Source organism: Brassica napus, chromosome C4 (genome assembly GCF_020379485.1).
Source record: "Brassica napus cultivar Da-Ae chromosome C4, Da-Ae, whole genome shotgun sequence".
NCBI classification, from domain to species: Eukaryota; Viridiplantae; Streptophyta; class Magnoliopsida; order Brassicales; family Brassicaceae; genus Brassica; species Brassica napus.
In genome coordinates, this window is record NC_063447.1 from 20,776,775 (window position 1) to 20,801,567 (window position 24,793).

Consider the following 24,793-nt stretch of genomic DNA (forward strand, 5'->3'; position numbering starts at 1 on the left):
AACTCACGTCGCGAGATCTTGTCGATGACTCGCCGAATCCTTTCCACAGTAATGTTATCCCAACTTTCTTGAGCGAGCAGTGGGACAGCCCGAGTGTTCTCTATAAATTCTTCGGGATAAGCCGCCGTATCCGGATGATCAACTGCATTCAAAAGAAAACTAGTAAGATCAGGGAAGCAATCAATTGCGAGTTATCAGCAACAATCTACCAAGTTCAGAGTTCCATAAAAAACGAAAGGTGTCGCCGGGAGGCTCCTCGAAAGCAAACTCATCCAACTTGACGTAGAAATAAAAACGCTGCCAGTACAACCCTTCTCCCATCGACTTAAGATACGTCAACTCCTCGAAGGCTCGAACATTCATCAACACGTCGATCTCAGCCGCCATCACTAACAATGCTTCTGGGAGACGAAACAAACCATTTTAGAACTGACTTATCGCCGCATCACGACGCCTCACGTAAGACGTGACGATCCTAGGGATCGGGAACCAAAGCCTGGTCTCATTCTGAAAATAGGATTCATAAACACATTGGAATCCCACCGGGGGTGACCATGGCCTCTGGGTCTTAGTTGGAATCAGAAAAGTCACCCCAACTCCAACACACTCCCTCAACTGAATCTTCACGCTGCTTGGAGTCGAACGAGTCGCCTCAACATTCTCCCACGATTGTCCCCCCACGACCGGAGGACGTAACAGCCCCGGTGCCAACGCCGGGAGATCTTCGAAAATCCCCTCAGGATGATAGCAGCATGGAACAAAATCAGGAGGAGAAATCTCTCCGTCATGGGCTCCACCTCGACCATCTCTCGCACAATCTTACGAGACCGACTCAACGGTCGCCCTTTCCTCACGAATTAGGCGCGCCGACTCGGCCACCAGGACCCGCTGGGACGTATCCATATTCGTCGTATCCATCATAGCCTCATGGTGTGTCGCCTCAAAATCAGAAGGCAAGGTCGAGTCGACGACTCGTACGGGGCTCGTCTCCGTCGCCACAGCCTTCCTTTTTTGTTCCTTGGAAAACCTACCGCCCGACGACATGGCGAGTTTCTAGGAATCTATGACTAAAAAGGGGTAGAGAGGGAAGCAGAGAGAAAGAGAGAGAAAGTACCTGAGTCGGGTGAAGAATGAAGAAAATGAGAGGCGAGAGGGGTATTTATAAGGGGAGACTGCACACCCCGAGGCGTCATCATCATTAAACCTAGATGGGCCTATGTAGGCCCGTTTAGGCACGTGAAGTTCACCGGATCTCGCGATGGTTCGACTTCTCGAGGTAAACCGGAACCGGTTTAGACCAAATCCAGCGATTGCAACCAAAGCCAAAGGAAACCGCCGGTTCGAACTAATCCAATGAAACTGCGAGTCACGAGCAAACGAGTCGTTCGTGTAGTCGAGGAGTCGAGCGGGATCGCGGGTCCAGAACAATTATCTTGTAAACCCTACTTCCAAATTCGCTGAGTCGGCTACGCTACTCACCAGCGAACTGGGGGGACTTACTGTTGGGTATGGGTCTGACCCTCCCAAAAAGCCCACATGATGATTGTCCTGACACATGATCAAAACAGATGAGCTCGTCTCGTCGACTCGCGAGCCAGTAGTTGACTCGACTTCGGACTACTTTTAGCCGGCAGAGCGAACGACCGAAAGTCTTCGTCTCGACGACTCGGTTCAGCGGCCCGACACCTCGACCCAATCGTCGAGAAGGCCCGTTAGGTCAAGTCGAATTAGGTTAACAGAAGACCGTCTATAAAAGGAGGAGAAGAGACAACGATGGAGGGATCCGCAAATCATCACACACTTACTTTCAGCTAGAAATTAGGGTTTTAAATCTTATTCTCGTCGACTTGTATTTTCCGGCAAACCAGCTTTCGCCGGTTCATTTCCTTGTTTTCTCCTCCTTGTAATACGACTGAGCGTTCACTTGATCTAATAAAACCCGTCATTTTCTCTTTACTAGTTTATCGACCGTCTCGTCTCGGTTCAAAAACTCTCTCAAGCGAGTGTAATTCCTTGCTCGGTCCAAAAAAAAATGAATTATCCAGCTTAGGTTATCGTTGGGTGAAGGATCGAGATGATACTGTTGTTTGGACTCTGGAGCAAAGTATGTTGATTCAGAGCTTTTGTCGTGTTCAGATGATGTTTATGAAGAGTACTGTGCAACTTTCAATAGGGTTTTTAATCACCGGTGAGATTTATGCTTCTGAAATTTCTTTTGGTCATCACTAGCAAGGAGATATAGTCTGGTACAACTTAGAACAACAGAAATCCTGGAGTTTTCATGGAAAAGTTTTACAGCTACTACAAATTTCTCCGGAGAAGAAGGACCTAGCAGGAAGATGTGATCGGAGATGGTGAGGAAGATTTGCAATGGAGAATTCCAGATTTTTCTTTACAGACCACAAAATGGTTACACGTGGATTGCACTTTCTTTCTTTTGATCCTTATCTTAAGTGTGTATGTGGTTTAATGGAACCAGATGGTAACAGAACTAATTTCAAAACTTCTATGAAAATTTTGTTTGACAAAAAAAAAATTAACAGACGTAAACCGGCGAAATTAGTTTGACAGACATAACCAAATTCTTACAAAACCGACAAAACATACGTATATTAAACCGCTATCGATGATATTCTTATTTAAAAATATTACTAGATTTTGACCCGCGCTTTCAAAGCGCGGATTTATTTTTGTTTTTTTTTCAATTGACAAATATTTAGTAAATGTCACATTTTCATATATTTGTGTTTTATTTTATAAAAGACTTAAAAATTTTATCTTTATTTATCGTATTTCATTTTAAATGACTATTTATGTTAAAAAAATTAAACTTTATTTTTTTAATGAATTAAGTTGGTATAACTCTGATAAATTAATTTTATTATGGGGTTAATATTTTAATTAAAAAATTATATACTTTTAATAAAGATTTATACTTTTCAATAAAAAAATTCAATTATTTTTATGAATGCTTAAATTATATTAAGAAAAGAAAAAAATAATAATTAAGAATAGTTGAAAAAAAATTATTTGAACTTGGACTCAATGGTCCAAAGGAAAAAAAAAGGTGAGAATTGAATCTGATTTTTTAATAGGTCCAAATGGCCCAAGAGAGATTTGATTTGGGCTGAATCCAAAAATAATGACCCAATATAGATTTGTTATTAATATTACTTAATTGCCCTTAATGAAACATGCAATGTTAGTGAAGGAAACATGCCCCTAAGGTAATTATGACAATAGGATCCTGCTTTAATAGTATAGATAGTTAGCATCTTTAGAATATATTGATGCATTAAATCGGAAAAGGAGATAACTTTGTAGTTTTTACCATTCAGAAAATTCACCTATTTTTACGCTAGCATCATAACCAATACGTATCAATCATGAAAGTACAAAATTATCATGGAAAGTGTCAAAATTCTATATATTGTGTACAATATTAATTATATGTAACACAATTATTTATTTAAATTTACCTTGGGTCTTATATAATTCAATTTTTATAATAATATTATTATTCAATATATGTAGATATAAGAAACTATATATAAAAGTATCCTAAGAATAAAAAATTAATGTATGTAGTTTTTAAATTTAAAATGTACTTACATAATTTCTTAAAATATTTCCTTTTATATATTATGGGTGTTTTCGATTTTGTTATTTCATTAATTTTGTGTGAAAAGTTTGTGAAATTCATTGGTATGTATTACCAACTGATAAAAATTTAAATTACATATAAAAATAAAGAAATAAGCTATATGTTGTTATATATTTACATTATATAAAAATAAAAATGTATACGATATATTTAAATAGTTAATGCAAAATAAAAACTAGACATATATAAATTGATTAAATATATGTGGAGACAACCAAAAATGTAATTATACAAAAAATGAATTACATATTATATCGTTTTGAATGTTGAATATCCAAAAATGTTATTATGCGTAAGGGCTGGGATAAAACTTGGATTCGAGAATCCGAAGATCAAACAAAATTCGGTCCAAAAAGTAGTATCGAACCAGAACCGAAACTGTTTAAATATCTGAAGGGATTCAAAATTTTGATATCTATAAAAAAGAAACTAATGATCACACCAAAATATTACGGGTATCCGAATATATCTAAATCATATTTATATACTTAAATATATTAAATTATTTTAGATTTAATATCTAAAATATATAAACTAGTTTGAAATTGTTCAAAATACTTAAAAATATATAAAAATAGTCAAAAATAGGGTTGAATACTTCAAACTCAAAAATCCAAAATCCGAATAGACCGAACCAAATTTAAATGGGCACCAAACCCGAATGGGTACCAACATCGTATAAATACATTTGAAAAATATAAACAATCATATTTGATTTATAAAAAATAAAGCAAACACCCGCGTGGGCGCGCATATCAAAGTCTAGTTTTATTTAAATCAGAAATACAAAAATGACCACGAATATAACTTAGTAAAACTTGATGCAATTATAAAACTCTATACAACTTAATAAAACTTCAACTAATTTAGATTGTATAACTAAGTAATACTTTGTGAAAATTTATGATGGTGTTTTAATTTGATATACTTAGTTACATTTTCTATGTAGTAAAGTTTTCAAAGAACGAAAATGAATTCATGCAATCTCTAATGGTGGAGACATGGAACAAAAAGAGAATGATGGTGGTTCAAGTGGTGGAGAGATGAAAAATAAAGTGTTGGTAAAGGTGTAGGGGATTAGAACGGTGGAGGTGATAATGAAAAAAGACTATTGGGGATGAGCAAAGCGAAAAAATAGAAAAAAATTAATTATAGACAACCAACACAAGATGCAAAAATAAAAAAGGCTAGAAGCTCTATGGAAAAATTGTGGTTCAACTGAAGCAAAATTTTGTTTATGTTTATGTAACTCGGTAAAAGTTTCAAATTATTCTCTTTTCGTTTTCAAACTTCGTAAAACTTTAGAATAATTTGTTTTATGTTTATGTTACTCGGTAAAAGTTTATATCAAAGTTCTCATTTTCATTTGTCAAACTTTTTAAAATTTGGTATTAATTTGTTTTACTGTCTGTGTAAACTCGTTAAACTTTAAAAAAAACTTTACATTTCATTAAATTAGTTGTACATTCAAATTCCTGAAACTACCATGATAATAGGAATATGACAACATAGAACTATCATAATCTTTCTTCATTATTGAGTTCCTCAATATTTATCGTTGCTTTAAGAAGTCGGATGTCTTCTTCTAGCACACCAAACTGATAGTCCAACTGTTGAACCTCATCTTCAATTGTTGAACTTCATCTCGATGATTGACTCACCACACTGACATCTGTTATGTATTCTCGAAGTTCTAACTCTTGCTTGGCCTCCATTCATAAGTTTAGAAATTATGATTGCTTGATAAAGGGCAGGCCCGGCCCTGGAGGGAAACTGAAGAAGCATAGGCTTTCGGCCTCTAATAATATAAGAAAATATCAGACATTTATTTCATAAAAATATCTTAGTCTACTGGTGTAAACTCTCAACTTAAATCTCAACGTCTTGAGTTTGAACCATAAATCCATATTTTGCAGCCTTTTTTCTTGTTAGCTTCTGGTCTTTAATAACTCAGGACCGCTACTGATAAAGGGATATGCACAATGACTGTGGATCGATCTATGCTTGTTGTTCAAGTTTTGAGATTGGTTTGAATTACTCACTGAATACTTGTTTAGTTCATGTTTCTTATTCTCCCCATGAAAATGCCCTAGTCTTAAATTTTCAAGTATTACACCGTTTTGCATTCTTGTTTAAGTTACAATTGTTACTACAAAATCAACTTGCTTGTCTTAGCTTATTAACTGTTCACTTGTAGTAGAAAAAAATAAATTTATGTATATCATTATACAACCTCGAAATGGCTTATACATTTTCCTTGCATTGTCAATTGCTCAAACCCTTATTGAGTTTCGCTTTTCAGCCTCAAAAGTCATGAAATCTCATCGTCCTTAACCTGGTATGTTCAAAGTGGCCCAAAGCTCTGATAATTCTTTACGCCCAACCTCCATAGAGTCAAAATCCTAATTAACCCCGAGGTCAACAACTGTTAATTGACTCCGCTCTCAAAACCCAAAGAAGTGCATACATAGTTCAAAGTACCTGCTCGAGCTAGTACAATGACCTTATTGTAATAATTGTTTTGCATCAACAAAATAGGTCATTCTTCAATAATTCAATCGAGTAACTTCATCACAACGCAATGGTCTACTGTTTATAAAATCAAATCAAACTCAATCACGCACCTCACTCTACATAAATCGGTAATAATGACATAAATAAAAACAAAATCGATAAAAAGACTCATGAAAATGAGAGTTTAAGGCGTAACTGCCGCACCTCGAGCTACTCAAACTCATTTCGACCAAGATTATAAAATGACTTAAGGTATTTTCACCGGAAAAACAATGAGGTTAGTTTACCTCGAAAAGGCAAAACATGAAATCAGAACACAACAACCTCCCAATTCCATTTGGAAAAAGAACTGAAAGGCGCATAAGTTCCAAGCTCATCATCTTATGCGGGCTATAGTGATCCCAAAAGTAAAAAAAATAATCAAAGACTACTTATCTTGATATATGATGATCAACAGCAAAAAGGACTTAGCCTTGTACTTCAAGGCTCATTGTAGGTCTAATGAAATAACAAGTTCAACTCTGTAAAAGAGGACCCTAAACGGTCAGTAGTTACCTTCTGAAAGGGTAAAACGATCAACTTGGAAAGGGAAAATAATCTCTTATGTGAACCGACCAAAGTATCGAATTTTAGATGTGGATAAGAGTAAAACTATCATTTCGACCAACAAGCTATGTTTTTATAACATGACTTTGTGTTGTCTGTTGCAATTAGTGCTACGAAAAATCCATAACATAAAAAGAAATCTAAATCGTATATCTCTTCTTGCTGAAGTCTTTCATAAGATAGTTTATCTATTACAAGTCAAGGTTCGTAAATCAAAGACCAACCAAGATTTCAATCGATCTCGGAGGTTGTTAAAGCCTAAGGACTTTCAAAACTTCAGGAGCAAATGCTTCACATCATGCCAAGACAACTTGACCTCGTCACCTTCCTCAAGGAAATGAGAATGGTTGGTACTAGATTTCACTTTAAATCCCTCCCATCAAAAGTTAGAAAATCAATCAACGGCCATATTGAGTTGGGGAGGCCCATGAGATATCGTAATATGACATCATCCCATTAAGCCCGCACAAGTCGAATTAAGATTTGGCAAGATCAACGAGAAGGTCTCCAAGACTTCGCATATCTTGCAATGTGATGAAACATGTCCACATATCTCGTAACATGAATAATGGAGGAGTTTAAGCTGAATATGATGAAGGACATGTAAAAACTAACCAACTTGAAGAGAGAGTCCTATAAAAGAACAAGAAAGCTATCTTCATAACGGACCACCACTTTGAAGCTAACTAGAGATTTCAAGCTCGAGACCTAGAAAACAACGCACATTGATATAACTTCTTTATCAATAAATTGTGTAGATATATTGAATGGACTTCACCAGTTCGTAATTAATTCCCAAATGAAAGACGTCTCATTATTAGAAGAGTACCACTAACTTGTCTCTCTAGAAATTTTCTCTAAAGCTTTGGACTCTCTCTCAGGGATCTTATCCTGAAAGAGCTTAAATCTTCCAATCTTCTTCACTAATTCCTTTCCTTTCCTCTTTGCATGTTAAGATCGTCTCTTCATCTTCACTTTGCTCTGAAATTTTTTTCTTTTCCTCCACTATGTATTCTGAAATGGATAAAGCGATATTAGCAATGTCTCTTACAGATGATGATGATGCTCCTTATAATCTTCCGGATCTTCCTAAATACTACGATACTGAAAGAAATGCCAACAGTTTGATTGGCCGTCTCCACAGCCCAGAACATCAAAGTATGGCAAATCTGATCCTTGATATGTCTCGCAAATGGCAGAAATACAGTCGGGTTAGAGGAATCACTTTTACAAGAGAGAGAGATTTCAATTCATCTTCAACCATGCTCATGAGCTAGAAGAAGTTTTAGAAAAAGGCTTCCACACACCTTCGATGACTGGGGTTTAGCGATTGAAAGATGGGTGGAACGTCTTCCTCCGGGTTTTCTCCAATATGTACAACTCTGGATACAAATCAAGAACATACTGGTGAATCATTACACAAAAGTTGCTATCTCTGATCGCGGTGGGTTAATCGGACATGTAATAGAAGTTGCTTTTGATCCCGATAAGCCCTAGAGACAAGATTATGTAAGAGTTAAAATTTTCTTAGATGTCTCTAAGCCACTGAAGAAAACAAGAGTTCTGAATTTACCAGGAGGAGAACAAACTACAATCCTCTACTAGTATGAAAAAGTTCAGAAGTGTTGTACTCACTATCAAAGGCTTACACATGCAAAAGATCGATGCCCTTTTCTGGCTCACCAACAAGACATTCCAAGAAACATAGTTCCTTATATGTCATTGATATCTTGCATATTTCCATTGTCTTATCCATTCACCCATGTGCATTTTGATCATATAGACTAGAATTTAGCCACGTTTAGGTTGCATTTTGCATACATGAGTCATTATCAGGTGTTGGAGTACCACATGGAGTTCTTGGAGGCATTTGGGTGCATTTGGAGCTCAAAAGAAGTGTTTAAAGCGATCAACGGACGAGCAGCGCACCAGAGCAACCTCACCGGAGCGACGCCGTGAAGTCGCTGTGACACACATCCCAGAGCGACCTGGCCAGAGCGACATGGAGAGGTCGCTCGCGTTTCTATCGTGAGACACCCCTCTCAGAGCGACGCTCCGAGGTCGCTCGCGTTTCCATGGCGAGACGACACAAAACGAAGCCCGGAGCGACCTCTCAGAGCGACCCACTGAGGTCGCTCCTGAAGGCCGGAGCGACTTGTCGGAGCGACATGCCGAGGTCGCTCCGCGTCTATTTGCCTGTCAAACTCATGTTTTCTAAGGGCCTTTTGGTCATTTCATTATGCACGTTTTACATTGCCTAAACCTAAGTTAAGTACTTTTGTAAGCCATTGGAGGCAGAGGATCTCTTTACTGGAGAACAACTAGTAAAACTTCTTTTGATTCAGATTTCATTGCTTTCATCTTGTGTTCTTGTTGATTTTTTATCTATTTCTCTACATGATTAATCTGAAATCCAATATGGGTTTAAGAGGAATCATGGAGATTAGTGAGTAATCACCTTTTGAATTCATGGGTTAGGGAGATCAAGGGTGATTAGGTTAATTCTAGGATGTTTTAGTGTAGATCATTCTTGTTCCTTGCTAGTAAAGTATTCATAATGCATCTTCTGAGTTGGCCACTCAAAAGTTGATCAATAGGTATTTCCCACCCAAAAGGTGTTTGATGAAATGTCTGAGACAACTCTCCTAGGCTTTTAGTATACTTTGCCAAAGACATTTGTTGTTAAAGGTGCTAAGATAGCTAATAGACTTGTTAGTAATGATTGCTTTCACATTATTCAACCAAAGACATTTGATGTTTGAGATATGTTAGCAAATGAGCATTCATCTAGACATAGAGCTTGCTTAGAATTGTGTCTAGGCTTAAGGTCGATAGTTTGATTGATCATTTGTCATCCTTAGTTCGATACTTGATCACCCAAGGTCTAATCCCTATGCCCATGAGTTCTCTTTTCCCTTAGTTAAGAAAGTATCATTCTGTAATTGCTTTCTAGTATTAGTAGTAGTTTAAAACTCATCTAAATCATTGGTTGCACTTAGATTAAGTGAGTACTTGCATTCTCGGTGCTTTGATATCCCTCAGAACTGGTTCGACAATCATTTATACTACAACATTTGTCTTAGGAGCCTTGAAAACTCCTAACATCAATCTTCTCATCAAAGTCAAGCTCATCCAACCTTGTCTAAAACAGATCCTCTGTTTGGAGTCTTAAATGAGAACCAAGTTGGTATCAATCCTTCAACTGGACGGCCAAAGATAAACCCGGAGGTCTTGCAAGAAATGAGAAACTAACTTCTGGCGGCAAACAGTGAAGACAGATTGATCAGGGAACAAAGAGTTATCTCATCTGTTAAAGAAGCAGAAAAAGACTCTATCACTCATAAAACTATCTTGCAGTTGGAATCTCCTCCAATCTTCACTACTGATCTCAACAAAGGAAAAGGAATTGTGTTTGGATATGATACTGACTCAGTCTCTTATCAAAGACCATCAAGGCCCGAAGCTAATGGCTGGAGCAATATCGGCAGGTCGTAATTCAGCCTACAATGATTTGGATGCATTCTCTAGACTATCTCTCCCTTACTCTTCAAGCTCAACGGGTACTCAGTTCACTTCTTCCTCAACTGAAATTTCCGGAGCTTCTCTCAATAAGGGTAAGAGGCGTCGAAGACCAGGCAAATTCACAAGGATAGCTCGCTCAAAAGAAGGAACAGCAACAGTTGCAGGATTTTCCAAGAATCCTACTTTAAAAGTGGCTGGTCAAGTTAAAAGGAAGGCTGAAATAGATTTGGCGGGTGCATCCAAAGTTGGTCGAAGCAATGCATCAAAGATGGTCCCAAGTGGGGGACCGTCCAACGCTTAAATGAGTCTTCTCAGCTGGAACTGCCGGGGAGTGGGAGGTCCTCAAGAACCGACATTTCAGCGTCTCACGGAACTACGATGTACGTATTTCCCTGAGATTTTTTTCCTAATGGAGACTATGGAACATCATAATACTTTAGTTGATTTGCAATGTTGGCTTTGGTATGATCGTATGTACACCGTAGACCCACTAAATAGGTGTGTGGGGGGGGGGGGTGGGGGGGGGGGGGGTGTCTTTCTCTTTTTTGGAAAAACAATATAGAAGTCGAAGTCCTGTATGCAGACAAGAATATTTTGGATGTAAAAATTATATATGAAGATAAGCAGTTTCATTTGTCTTCTGTGTATGGTAACCCTTCCTTCAGTATCAGGCATCTTGTTTGGGAACATTTACTCATAATAGGTGTAAATAGAAGTGGAAGTTGGTGTATGTTTGGTGACTTTAACGAGATTTTAAACAACTCTGAAAAGATTGGAGGTCCTAGAAGAAATGACTCTACCTTTCATGCTTTTGGAAATGCTTGATATTTGTGGTATGGCGGAACTTCCTACTACTGGTAATAGTTTCACTTGGAGTGGTAGAAGAGGTAACCTCTGGGTACAAAGCAAGCTCGATAGAGCTTTTGGCAACAAGGAATGGTTCTCTTGTTTTCCAGTAGCAAATCAAGCTTTTTTAGCTAAACGTGGCTCTGATCACCATCCTGTTTTGGTAAAGTTAATATCATCTCAAGAATCTTTTAGGGGATCATTTAGATTTGATAAAAGGATGCTGCACAAGCCTTTTATTAGAGAAGCCATTAACAAAGCCTGGAATACGAACTCGCAAAGCCTAAACCTATTTGTTGCTACTCGTCTCAGATTCTGCAGGAAAGCCTTAAGTAGATGGAAGAAAGATAATCAGTTTAATTCAAAGGATAGGATTTCTAAGCTACAGATTAATCAGCCTAACTCTACTCACTCCATCTTTTGGTAGGATGGAATTTCTCAAGCGGTCCTTAGTTAGAGCTTATAAGAAAGAGGAAAACTTCCGGAAACAAAAAATAAAGATGACTGGATTCTTCATGGAGATGGGAACACTAAAGTTTTTCATGCGGCAGTAAAAGTTTCAAGATCCAAAAATGAAATTGGGAAGCTTCTTGATAAAAATGGGTTTTATCAACGTTCGGAGGCTTCTAAGGGTCATGTGGCTATCCAATACTTCAATGATCTTTTCAGATCTTCAAACTCAGAGAATTACTCTGATTTTTTTCAAAATTTTCCAGCTAAAGTCACGTCATCTATGAATCATCATTTAACGATGAGAGTATCAGCCGAGGAAGTGAAGGATGCAGTGTTTTCGATTAAACCTGACAGTGCTCCAGGTGCGGGAAATCGGCCAATTCATACATCAACAGAATGTCACAGTCCCGATAAGTACATAAACATGTATCATGTGCTAAAACTGGGTTTTATCAACGTTCGGAGGCTTCTAAGGGTCATGTGGCTATCCAATACTTCAATGATCTTTTCAGATCTTCAAACTCAGAGAATTACTCTGATTTTTTTCAAAATTTTCCAGCTAAAGTCACGTCATCTATGAATCATCATTTAACGATGAGAGTATCAGCCGAGGAAGTGAAGGATGCAGTGTTTTCGATTAAACCTGACAGTGCTCCAGGTGCGGGAAATCGGCCAATTCATACATCAACAGAATGTCACAGTCCCGATCAGTACATAAACACGTATCATGTGCTAAAACATACATCAACACATAATATATTCAAATTTCTACGTGAACAAAGATATTTATGTTTTGTCATACATTGACCGTCTCTCTGTTAGTCAAATGGTAACGGATGCTGATGTGGCTTTAATTGATGCTGACGTGGGTTTTACATTTTAATTAATTAATAAAAAAAAATAAAAATCATATGTCGTTAGGTGAGGTAAAACCCGGGTTCAAACAATATTGAATCAAACGCTGAACCGTTGTGTCAAACCAGATTATTGGTTATGTTATCTATTGTGTCTTATTTATATCTAATATGTTATGTTCATATATTTCTAATTATCTAAAATTAGTTCTACAAATATATAAATTCTAAGTAATTGTGTTTAATTACCTTAATTATTGTTATTGTGTTCTGAAAAAAAATCAAAATTTCAAAATTAAAATTTTAAAAATCAAAAGCATTTTTCGAAATTTAAAAAGAAAATCTGCAAAATTTTGTTTTGAAAAATTGAAAAAAAATTTCAAAAAATTATTATAAAAGTTTTGAATTTGAAAATATATATTCAAAAATATTTTTTAGTTTTAATTTATATTTGTTATTTATTTAAATAATTTTAAACAATTATTAAATACAAATAATTATTTAAATAAATAAAATAAAATAAAAATATTTTTAAAAATATTTTTTAATTATATGTTTTCAAATTTAAATTTTTTATAATAATTTGTTAGAAATTGGTTTTCAATTGTTTTTTTTCATATTTTCTTTTAAAATTTTGAAAATGCTTTTTCAAAATTTTATTTATATTTTTATTTTGAAATTTTAATTTTTTTTTAGAACATAATAACAATAATTTAGGTAAATAAACACAATTTCTTATAATTTATATATGTTTTGTAGGACTAACTCTAGATAATTAGAAATATATGAATGAAATATATTAGATATAAATAAGACACAATAGATAACACAATTAATAACCTGGTGTGGCACAATGGTTGAGCGCATCGTTCACTATGGGCTGAACTCAGGTTTGATCCCCCCCCTCCAACGTCAAATTAAAATTATTTGTTTTATTTTTTATTTATTAAATAAAATGTAAAAACCATGTTAGCATCCGTTAAAGCCACGTCAGTATCCGTTACCATTTATTTAACGGAGACACGGTCAATGTATGGGTAAACCTAAATATCTTTGTCTATGTATGAAATTTGAATATATTTTGTGTTGATGTATGTTTTAGCACAGGGTACATGTTTATGTACTGATCGGGACCGCGGTCCCCTGTTGATGTATGAATTGGCTGATTTCCCCTCCATGTGCAGATGGAATGTCTGGTCATTTCTTTCAAAGCTACTTGGGACATTGTTGGTGATCAGTTTACGTCAGAAGTTCTTTCTTTTTCTGAGTCTGGTTCTTTGCCTTCGGAATGGAAGTACACACAGATTTGTCTTTTCCCAAAGAAAGTCAATGCTACTTCCATGTCTGATCTGAGGCCTATCAGCTTATGTACGGTTATGTATAAGACTGTCAAAAATTTTAGCCTCAAGACTTCAGAAATTCCTTCCCGAGATTGTGTCTACTACTCAGTCAGCCTTTGTGACTGACCGACTAATCTCAGATAATATCATTTTGGCTCACGAAGCAATTCATAGTCTCAGGAAGCATGATGCAGTTTCAAAATCTTATATGGCTGCTAGAACGGATATGTCTAAAGCTTCTGATCGGGTAGAATGGAGTTATCTGCAAGCTCTTCTTAAGGCTCTCGGTTTTGCGGAGGTTTGGGTTAAATGGATTATGTCTTGTGTCTCTTCGGTTAAGTATTATGTTCTGATCAACGGCCAAGCTCATGGTTTTATCTCGACTCAAAGGGGTATCAGACAAGGTGATCCCTTATCACCATTCCTTTTCGTACTATGCACGGAAGGTCTTACCAATTTGTTAAATCAAGTATCGAACAGAGGTTCCTGAATGGTATTCAATTCAACAATGAAGGACCGGCTATATGTCACCTGCTTTTTGCAGACGACAGTCTGTTTCTCTTCAAAGCTAATATTTCACAATGTCAGATCTTTCAAGATATACTATGTAAGTATGGTAAAGCCACAGGTCAGGTTATCAATTTAGAGAAATCTTCTTTAACTTTTGGAAAAAAACATCAGCTTGGATATAAGAAAGCAAATCCAGATCAAACTCCGCATTTTCTCAGAAGGTGGAGTTGGTAAATACTTAGGTTTGCCTGAGTGTTTCAGTGGATCTAAAGTTGAAATGCTAGCGTACATCTAGGACAAAATGAAGGGCAGAATGTCTGGTTGGTACACAAAGTTTCTCTCTCAAGCTGGTAAGGAGATCAATTTTAAATCAGTTGCTATGGCCATGCCTATTCACGCTATGAGCTGCTTCCGATTGCCAAAGACAACATGTAGAAACCTGACGTGCTATGGATGCTTTTTGGTGGAAATCGTTGGAAGACAAAGGTAAAATCCATTGGCTAAGTTGGGATAAACTATGTGTTCCAAAACGTTTAGGTGGAATGGGTTTTAAAGACCTTGAATTATTTAATCAAACTCTTTTGGCTAAGCAAGCATGAAGGATCCTATCTGATCAATCTTCTCTTCTCAGCCAATTCCTAAAAAGCATATACTTTCCTTTTGGATCTTTCTTATCTGCTCCTATGGGCTCTCAACCTTCTTATGCTTGGAGAAGCATAATGCATGGCAGAGACCTCTTGGCCAAGGGTTAAAGACATATGGTGGGTAATGATCAATCATTATCAGTATGGTCCTCACCGTGGATTGTTGATGGTGACAGACTTCGCATACCATTAAGGAAGAACATCCTGATTGATCTGAACCTCAGAGTTTCTGATCTGTTAATCCCCCATTCTCACATTTGGGATACGCAGAAACTCAAGGAACTATTCTACCAAGTAGATATTAATCTTATCTAAAAGATTAAACCAGTGATTGATAGTCCAAGCTTCTTCTGTTGGAACCATACTAAATCTGGTGACTATGCTGTCAGTTCTGGATACTAGTTTGCTGAAAAGGAATTTTTTAAAGAAGCCTTTACGCATTGGGTCAAGCTCTCCCTTCATTGAATGGAATCAAAGATAGTATCTTGTCTCTTGGAAACAGAACCAAAAATCAGAATATCTTTGGAAAGCAGTTAGTGGAGTGTTACCTGTTGCAGACAATCTCATCAACAGAGGAATGAAAGTGGACTCAAGATGTCAAATCTGTGGTTTAGAAGGGGAATCCATAAATATACAATATAAGAATTAGAAACATTACATTAAACATCTATAAGTAATATTACCATTCAATATAAAAACAAAAAATAAGAGTAAATATACAATATAAAAAATAATAATAATTAAATATACAATATAAGAAATGAAAAAACTATATTAAACATCTATCTGATGTATTGTTTACATTTTTATTATTTACAAATATTTTTATAAGTAAATATATACACGATATAGGAAGAAATAAATGATAAGTAAATATACAATATAAAAAATAGAAATGTTACGTAAATATAAAATATAAGAAAAAAATAAATAATAAGTAAATATAATATAAGAAATATATATATATATATATATATATCATAATATTATCATTGATATATAAAAACAAGAAATTTAGAATAAGTAAATATACTAAATAAGAAAAGATAAACAACAATTAAATATACAATAGAAAATAGAAAAATAGAAAAACTAAATTAAACATTTATCTTTAAAATGTATAATTAAATGGAAAATGTATAGTTAAATAAATAAGAAGCAAAAATATACAATATAAAAATTAGAAATATTACCATTTGATATAAAAGGAAAAAAATTAGAATAAATAAATATAAAATAAAGAAAAATTTCCTAGGATAACCCTATTTAAGTTTTTGTCACAAAATAGCATTCAATGAGAAAAATGACCAAAATAAATTTTATTAAAGAATAAAAATATATTTACACCATAGGATTAACTAATCTGGACTTAGGATTTAGAGTTAAGGGGTTCAAATTTTAAAAAAGTTAAAATTAAAATTAAAATTTTCAAAAAAAAAGGAGCTATTTTGGTAATTTTTCTTATTGATGACTATTTTTGTGATAAAAACTTAAAAATGAATATTTGAGAGAATGATCCTACAATATAAGAAAAAATAAATAATAAGTAAATATACTATATAAGAAATGAAAAACAATATCAAATATGTATCTGAAAAATGTATAGTTTTCTATTTTTTTCTAAGAAAATATATATTCACACAAACATACGATTCAAAATTTTGTTGTTTTCAGAATACAAAGTCCAAAATAATAGCTATATAGTCAATATTTGAAAATCAAAATAGCTCCGCACGTGACGCCGGTTAACTCCTAGTTAGTTGTTTAATAAAAAGGGAAAATCTCTATATGAAAGACAAGAAAAAGTTCAACGTCTGAGGGAGAGAACTGGGCAGTTGTCTCGATTTCTTTTTCTTATATGAAATCTTTATAAGAAAACGGAAATCGAGACAATATCCCCAAACCCACCCGGATCCAATAAGACCATAGATGACCAAACCGATAAGCTTTATTGGTGATCTCAGTGCTAGCTACCTAATTTTAAATTTCGTTATAAACTATTCTAATTTCGTTTCATACTGTCATTTCATCACATGATTAGGTGCAACAGAACTTTTGACTATAACTACTTCTTGATCTATGGTTGATATTTGCTTAATTTCTACTCTCAGCAGTTGTACCTTTTTTTAACTGAATTACTCTACCAAATCAGGAGAAGCAAACAAAACAAAGAGTGCCATTGCTACACCTAACGCAACGAATTGAATAAAAGAAAGAAAAGAACAAGCAGATTTACTTTTCATACAAGCATCCCCACTAGTTTAGTTCCTGTCGACATAATTCTAGAAGCAGCATAGAGACAAAGAGGCAAGTGTAATGAAATTAGTTAACAATTTTTGGAACCTTTTATTTCAACGGCTTTCCTCTGACCTCGTCTTCCTCAACCTCCCACGAGTCATCCTGATTGTCTGCTCCATTACCGTCTCCTTTGGAACTTCCGGGTTCGAGTTTCCATTCAGTGATTCCGCTTCCCCTTCTGCTTCCACTTCTTCTATCTGCATTGGTTCCGCTTCCGCTTGGGTGGTTGATTGGGTTGAGGGGGAAGAGACTAACTTTTCTACAAACTGAGTGATACCCGCGCTTTTGGTATCTGTGGCTGGTCTAGAAGTAACTTTAGAAGGGCCTGCTTCTTTACCGGTAGCATCATTACCGTCACTGTCGCTTGAAGATGAGCTAGACGCTATTTCTTCAGATTCTGGTTGAACGTTAGGGGATTTCTTAGGCTTAACATGAACTTGATTAGCTCTGCCTCCACGTTTCTGAATCAGAAATGAATATGAATATGACAGACCACGAATCGAGTATTTTTAGTTACTTTACACAATCAGATATTGTTTTAATCGTACCTGAGGTTGCTGCTGCGGCCTTGGAGTTGATTGTGCAGCAACATACTGGAGAATCTCAAAGATTCTGGTCTGACCATAGCTTGCAACTCGTTGCCAATATATAACAGCCATATCTCCAGCTCTTGTCCTTAGCTCCAACAAACTATGGTCTATGTCCCTTTCATGGTGTGAGAGATATGGCCTAAAGAAGGACTCGTAGACATAGGTAGTGCCCTGAACAATCAAAGACAAAAAGGACTCATGTAGGTATAGAAAGACATCAGTATTTTTCCTACTTCAATCAAATGAAACACATACCCTGGTTTTAGGATACCACAGGTAGATGAAGAATGCTAACTTAGCTTCACTGTACATTGGAACCCTAGAGAGAAGAAATGGAGACAAGATAAGAAGAGAGAGAGCAAAAAAGACATGGTCGAGATCAAGAGGAATATGTTTAGAAAGCCCACCATGAAACAAAGGCATCACCAACTCTCTCAAAGACTGTCAAGCAAGCGACCAATATCCTGTAACCGATGTTAACTTGAAGTTAGTAAAGTCATTTTGAGAACCTCATGGAAGGAAAAGGAGAGTATATACCAGTACTGGCACCAAAAGCGAAGCTGCTCAATTTCAGGCCTGTTCTTTTCAACAGTCTTGTAGCATTCGTACGCAGGGTAGGCATAACCCAACAACATCCTGCAAAGAGGGGCTAAATCAACACCATCCAATATCATTTAAGAAAAACAAATGATAGTATGATTTCGTACACCAATCCTCTCGTAAGAAACGATCCAATCATCTCGAAGAACTGAAAACAAGAAAGCATCATCAATTGGCATGAGAATTCAAGTGTTTAGTATGATTATTGTAATCTGAAAAAATAAGATATGCCTATTCTAGTTGGTAAACCTTAAAACGTTCATCCATTTTTTTTTCCCCATAATTGAAATGAGCTTAGTATTAGCAGAGATGCACAATTCAAGTAGAATGATAACAAATTCTCATAAGCCTCTAAGATAACAAGAAGCACATGACTGAGAAGAAATTGGATCAGAAGGGAAATCGATAGATATCTTACAGAGAATAAAGTAAATTAAAACTAACGAACACACAAATAGATTAAAAACTAGGACAAATCGATCAGGCTACATGATGATGATGATGATTCAGCAGCAGACAGTAAATCAAAAAGCCACAGATTCTCAGTTTCAGAAAACGAAGAACACCGGTTCGAGAGATCGGAAACTGCCCGACGGAGGAAAGTGTACTTGTGAGAAGAACAGCTGTTAACTCCGGCGAGAAGAATAGACCGTCGCAGAAAAAAAAAAAGCCGTTTCAAAATCACCTCTCTCTCTCTCTCTCTCTCTCTCTCTCTCTCTCTCCGGATTTGCTTACTTGAAGTTTTTGAATCGCGTCTCGTTGAAGTTATGGATGATTTTGCAGTCCCCCTTGAAAAGCAATTTTGACCAAATATAGTATAATATATAATTCCTATTTTACAATATTCTAATATACACCGTTATTTTTTTTTTTCAGTAAATTGATGAAGAAGGATTATCCATATTGCATTACAAGATTTTTAGATATCGTTAGACTCATAAAAATTTAACATAAATTACATCTATTCCCAGAGAATACGTTTTTTCGAAATCAATTCCTGGTCTCTGAACTAATCGGGTTTTATATCGTGTTACCTCATTCTTTTCACTAGGGGCATTGCTGGACAGAGTTCTTGTTTCATCTTAATATTTGCTAAAGTTATTGTAGTTGTGAATTTTGCGTTTTGAGTTGTTTTTCAAGTTTTTTTTATTGTTATGGGATTAGAGTTGTGATGATGAACTGTGTATGCTTTGTTTTCCACTTATGAAGGACTAAACTGTGTTAGTAATGTGATTAATATAGTTCATGTTGTTGTTTGCTGTGTCACTGAGACTTATTGTTTGTTTGTCTTTTTAATTTGTTTCTTGTACTGTTGAGAGTACATAAATTATATTAAAGTTGTTGAGAGTACCTTTTGTTTCTGGATTTTTTTCTCCAGTTTAGTTGTGTAAGTTGTGTGTATTAAGAAATAATTTTTATTATCCTTATTATGTTTGTTATATGTTTTTATTTTATTTTTAAACTTGTTGCTCTTACCGGACCTTTAAAACAAATACATGAAGACTTGTAGAAATAACTATAAAATGAGTGACAGTTCTGAGTATTTGGGCTTTAATGAGTTTTAAACGAATTTATGTATTTCTCATAAGAAGACAATAGCATTGGCCTGTTGACATTGGCTTGTAAGCTATTTTTATAAGACAAGAGGAGTGAGCAGGTGGAGCTGTTGTTGCCGCCTTTGTGTCTTTCGGGATTGTCTATTGTATCTCATGTTGTGGATGTGTTTGTTTATCTTTTATTTGATGGGTAATATGTAAACAAAAATCATTGTTAGTTGTATTTATCAGAATTCATAACTTACTCTGCTTTTTTGTTTAGGTAATTTCACTGATCTTGGTTGTCGTCTTCGTCTTCTTCGATGCGAAAGTAAGTTTGTAAATTGTTAAATAGCTGGCCGTGTAGTTTGTATTTGTTTAGCTGACTCGATGTATGTGTTGTTGCGAAAGTAAGTTTATAAATTGTTAAATAGCTGGCCGTGTAGTTTGTATTTGTTTAGCTGACTCGATGTATTTGTCGTTGAGTTTTAGTTGAGGTGATTGGTTTGGTATATTTGTTTTGAAATTTATTCCTAAGATTAGACAAAAAGAGAGGTGATCATTAATGATTCGTCTTTTTTGGAATTCTAGTTTTTGGTGTTTTGATTGTTTGGGTTGTTGTGGTTTCTTTTAAGCTGTAAAATAAAAGTTTCTATAAAATTAGTTTGATAAGTAAGAGAGATAAATAGACGACCACAGAATTTGGGTAAGAAATATTTTTGATTATTGATGTTAGCACAATATAGATAATAATATAAAGAGAATTGTGTGGCATTGAACCTGAATCCTCTCGCTCGCATGAGCAATATAATTATTTTTATATATGAAAATACTAAGTTGGAATTGCAGAGGACTTGGAAGTCATTGGACCATAAGTTATCTCAAGGAAATACGACATAAACATAAACCAGATTTTTTATTTCTCTCAGAGACAAAACAGGAGTTTGAATTTGTTCAAAGATTTCAATCTCACTTTGGATATGATAGTCTGGTCACTGTGGATCCGAACGGGAGGAGTGGTGGTTTAGCTCTCTTCTATAACAAAGAGTACCAAGTAAAGATTCTATATTCTAGTAATAGAATGATTGACATAGAAGCGGTGACCAATGGGAAACAAGTCTTCCTTACTTTTGTTTATGGAGATCCGGTTCAAAAGCTAAGAGAAAAGGTATGGGAAAGATTGACTCGATATGGACTAGCACGATCTGAACCTTGGTTTATTGTTGGTGATCTAAATGAGATTACTGGGAACCATGAAAAGGATGGGGGGTCTCTACGAAGTGCAGCTTCTTTTATTCCTTTCAATAATATGATAAGGAATAGTGGTTTACTGGAATTTCCGGCTCGGGGTAATAAGATGTCATGGCAAGGACGGAGAGGTAAAGGGAAAGGAGCATTTACGGTTAGATGTCGACTGGATAGGGCCTTGGCTAATGAGGAATGGCATACACTTTTCCCATATTCCTATACAGAATATTTGAGACTGGTGGGATCGGATCATAGACCTGTGGTAGCTTTTTTGGAAGACAAGGTACCAGGAAGGAAAAGAGGACAGTTCAGGTTTGATAAGCGATGGATTGGCCAAGAAGGACTCATGGAATCAATTGTATCGGGATGGACAGAAAATCAGGAAGGCCTATCTGAGGATTTTATTACAAAGATTAATAATTGTCGTCATGAAATTTCATCATGGCGGAAAAATAATCATCCATATGGGAAGGACAAAATTCAGAATCTCCAAAATACGCTGGAAGAAGTACAAACAGATAATAATAGGTCACAAGAGGATATTATTGAGATTTCCAGGAAATTACAAGAGGCCTATAAGGATGAAGAGGAATATTGGCATCAGAAGAGTAGAAATATGTGGTATTCATCTGGGGACCTAAATACTAAGTTTTACCATGCTTTGACAAAGCAACGTTGGATCCGAAACAAAATAGTGGGTCTCCATGATGAAGCGGGTAATTGGGTCACAGAAGAGAATGGTGTTGAGAAAGTGGCAGTAGATTACTTTGATGGTTTGTTTAGCTCAACTAACCCAATGGATTTTGATAGTTTTTTGGAAGAGATAGGTCCATCAATTTCTCCCAAGATGAATCAAATGTTACTGCGAAGAGCAACGGAGGAAGAAGTTCGACAAGCGTTATTTATGATGCATCCGGAGAAAGCACCCGGCCCAGATGGAATGACGGCCCTTTTTTTCCAACACTCCTGGAATGTTATTAAGAAGGATGTGGTCGAGTTGGTGAATAATTTTTTGGTCACAGGAGATATGGATTCACGGTTAAACATAACTAATATTTGTATGATTCTAAAAATAGAGAGACCTACCAGGATGACGGAACTAAGTCCGATAAGCCTATGTAACGTTGGTTACAAGGTCATCTCGAAAGTTTTGTGTCAAAGATTGAAAATTTGTCTTCCCCATCTAATTTCGGAGACGCAATCGGCTTTTGTGGCAGGAAGGTTAATATCGGATAATATTTGTATTGCGCAGGAAATGTTTCATGGTTTGCGAACCAACAAATCCTGTCAAAATAAGTTTATGGCAATTAAAACGGATATGAGTCAGGCATATGATCGGATAGAGTTGAATTTTATAGAGGCCCTCCTTAATAAAATGGGATTTGATCCGCATTGGGTTAAATTAATGCGAGAGTGTATATCTTCAGTTCAATATAGAGTTTTACTCAATGGGCAGCCACGAGGTCTCATTATACCGCAGCGGGGACTACGTCAGGGGGATCCATTATCTCCTTATTTATTTATTATGTGTACTGAGGCTTTAATAACGAATATAAAAAAGGCGGAGCGGTTGAAACAATTGACCGGTATGAAGGTAGCTAGGGCGTGTCCAGCTGTTTCTAATTTGCTATTTGCAGATGATAGTTTGTTCTTTTGCAAGGCAAACAAAGAAGAATGCCACACTATTCTCAGGATACTAAAGGATTATGAGGCTGTATCAGGACAACAAATTAATTTTCAAAAATCCTCAATTCAATTTGGACATAAGATTGAGGAATCAAGTCGTCAGGAGTTGCGAGATATATTGGGGATTCAGAATTTAGGAGGAATGAGTTCTTATTTAGGTTTACCGGAAAGTTTAGGAGGATCTAAGGTTCAAGTGTTTGGTTTTGTACAAGATCGCTTGAATAGTAGGGTGAATGGTTGGACTTTTAGATTTTTCACCAAAGGGGGAAAAGAGGTGATTATTAAGTCGGTGATAACTGCTCTACCAAACCATGTGATGTCTGTGTATCGGTTACCGAAAGCTACAGTGAAGAAACTAACGAGTGCGGTAGCACAGTTTTGGTGGAGCCCAGGAGGAAGCACAAGAGGTATGCATTGGAAATCATGGGATAAATTGTGTGAACATAAGGATAATGGTGGGTTAGGTTTCAAGGATTTGAATGATTTTAATACGACAATGCTTGGAAAGTAATTGTGGAGGCTGATCGAAAAGCCAAATTCTCTCTTCTCTCGAGTTTTTAAAGGACGGTATTACAGGAATGCTTCACCCCTGGAACCGATTCGCTCATATTCCCCGTCGTATGGCTGGAGGAGTATCATCTCTGCTAGATCTCTGGTTTGTAAAGGACTAATTAAAAGGGTGGGAACAGGGTCATCTATCTCAGTATGGAATGATCCTTGGATCCCATCCACTCGCCCGAGACCAGCTAACAAAAACCTTCATAACAGTTACCCGGACCTTACAGTGGATTCCCTTATTCATCAGGATTCCCAAACTTGGAATTTACAGGCACTTAGGACTTTGGTGGAGCCCAACGATGCAAAATTGATTGAAAGTATTCCTCTGAGTAGAAATCAGATGGATGATAGAAATGGTTGGCATTTCACTAAGAATGGGAGATACTCGGTACAATCAGGGTATCAAGTAGAAAGGATCTATCCGGACAAGGAAAAACCACCAGAATTTTATGGTCCCAATGTGGATACACTCAAGGCATTCTGCTGGAAAGTGAAGTGCCCTCCAAAGTTACGGCATTTTTTATGGCAGTTGCTGACAGGTTGTATAGCAGTGACAAAGAATTTAAAATCAAGAGGAATACAAGGAGATACAGTTTGTGCACGGTGTGGAGACCCGGAGGAATCAATACATCATGTTTTCTTCGAGTGTCCTCCGGCACGGCAAGTGTGGGCACTATCTAAGATTCCATCAAATCCAAACATTTTTCCTATTGGTTCTCTATTCGCTAATATGGATCACTTATTTTGGAGAGTTAACCCGAAAATGGAGGATCATCAGTTTGCATGGATACTATGGTACATCTGGAAGGGTCGGAATAATAAAGTTTTCAGTAATATAGATATTGATCCGAGAGAGACGCTCAACTTAGCAGAATTGGAGTCAACACTTTGGGCTGAGGCACAGAATATTAATAATCCAAGGGTGGCACCTGAAGTACAGATCAGATCGACCTTAGAGACCACAGGAAGATGGTGTTTCACGGATGGTTCTTGGAAAGATAAATATTCTTTTTCAGGACAAGGCTGGCTCAGTACCCTTCCAGGGTTTGAGGGTTTGTTAGGGGCAAGGAATGTAAGGGAAAGTCTCTCACCTCTTCATGCAGAGATGGAGGCATTAATTTGGGCAATGGAATGTATGAAAAACTTAAGACAGTCCTGGGTCACGTTTGCAACGGATTGTTCTCAACTGGTGGAGATGGTTTCGGAACCAGAGGAATGACCAGCATTTGGAAGTTACCTGGAGGACATTAAGCTTTTGAGAAGAAGCTTCACCAACTCAGAAATCGTTCATGTTCCTAGGACGGAAAATATAATGGCGGATCGCT

General features: G+C 36.2%; 1 protein-coding gene across 6 annotated transcripts; it reads right to left on the reverse strand.

The window, feature by feature from the left end:
• Positions 1-17,159: 17,159 nt before the first annotated feature.
• On the reverse strand, positions 17,160-19,246 carry LOC106349527 (HVA22-like protein i). Of its 6 annotated transcripts, none has more exons than XM_048754105.1 (7): positions 19,177-19,246; positions 18,549-18,589; positions 18,379-18,477; positions 18,249-18,305; positions 18,097-18,160; positions 17,800-18,012; positions 17,160-17,712 (listed from the first exon to the last, which is right to left on the reverse strand). In XM_048754105.1, the coding sequence occupies exons 2-7, from the start codon at positions 18,578-18,580 to the stop codon at positions 17,305-17,307; spliced, it is 873 nt and encodes a 290-aa protein (XP_048610062.1). In that variant the 5' UTR covers positions 18,581-18,589; positions 19,177-19,246; the 3' UTR covers positions 17,160-17,304. The 6 variants fall into 6 exon arrangements, with proteins under 6 accessions (XP_048610062.1, XP_048610058.1, XP_048610061.1 ...); XM_048754101.1 differs by having other exon boundaries at positions 18,691-19,227; XM_048754104.1 differs by having other exon boundaries at positions 19,050-19,226.
• Positions 19,247-24,793: the final 5,547 nt, after the last annotated feature.

Coding starts and splice junctions, on each gene's coding strand:
- LOC106349527 (XM_022700627.2), bottom strand. CDS start 18,610: ATGATGCTTTCTTGTTTTCAGTTCTTCGAGATGATTGGATCGTTTCTT. Junction 18,161..18,248: donor GGTGATGCCTTTGTTTCATG/GTGGGCTTTCTA, acceptor TCTTCTCTCTAG/GGTTCCAATGTACAGTGAAG. Junction 17,713..17,799: donor GGCCGCAGCAGCAACCTCAG/GTACGATTAAAA, acceptor TTTCTGATTCAG/AAACGTGGAGGCAGAGCTAA.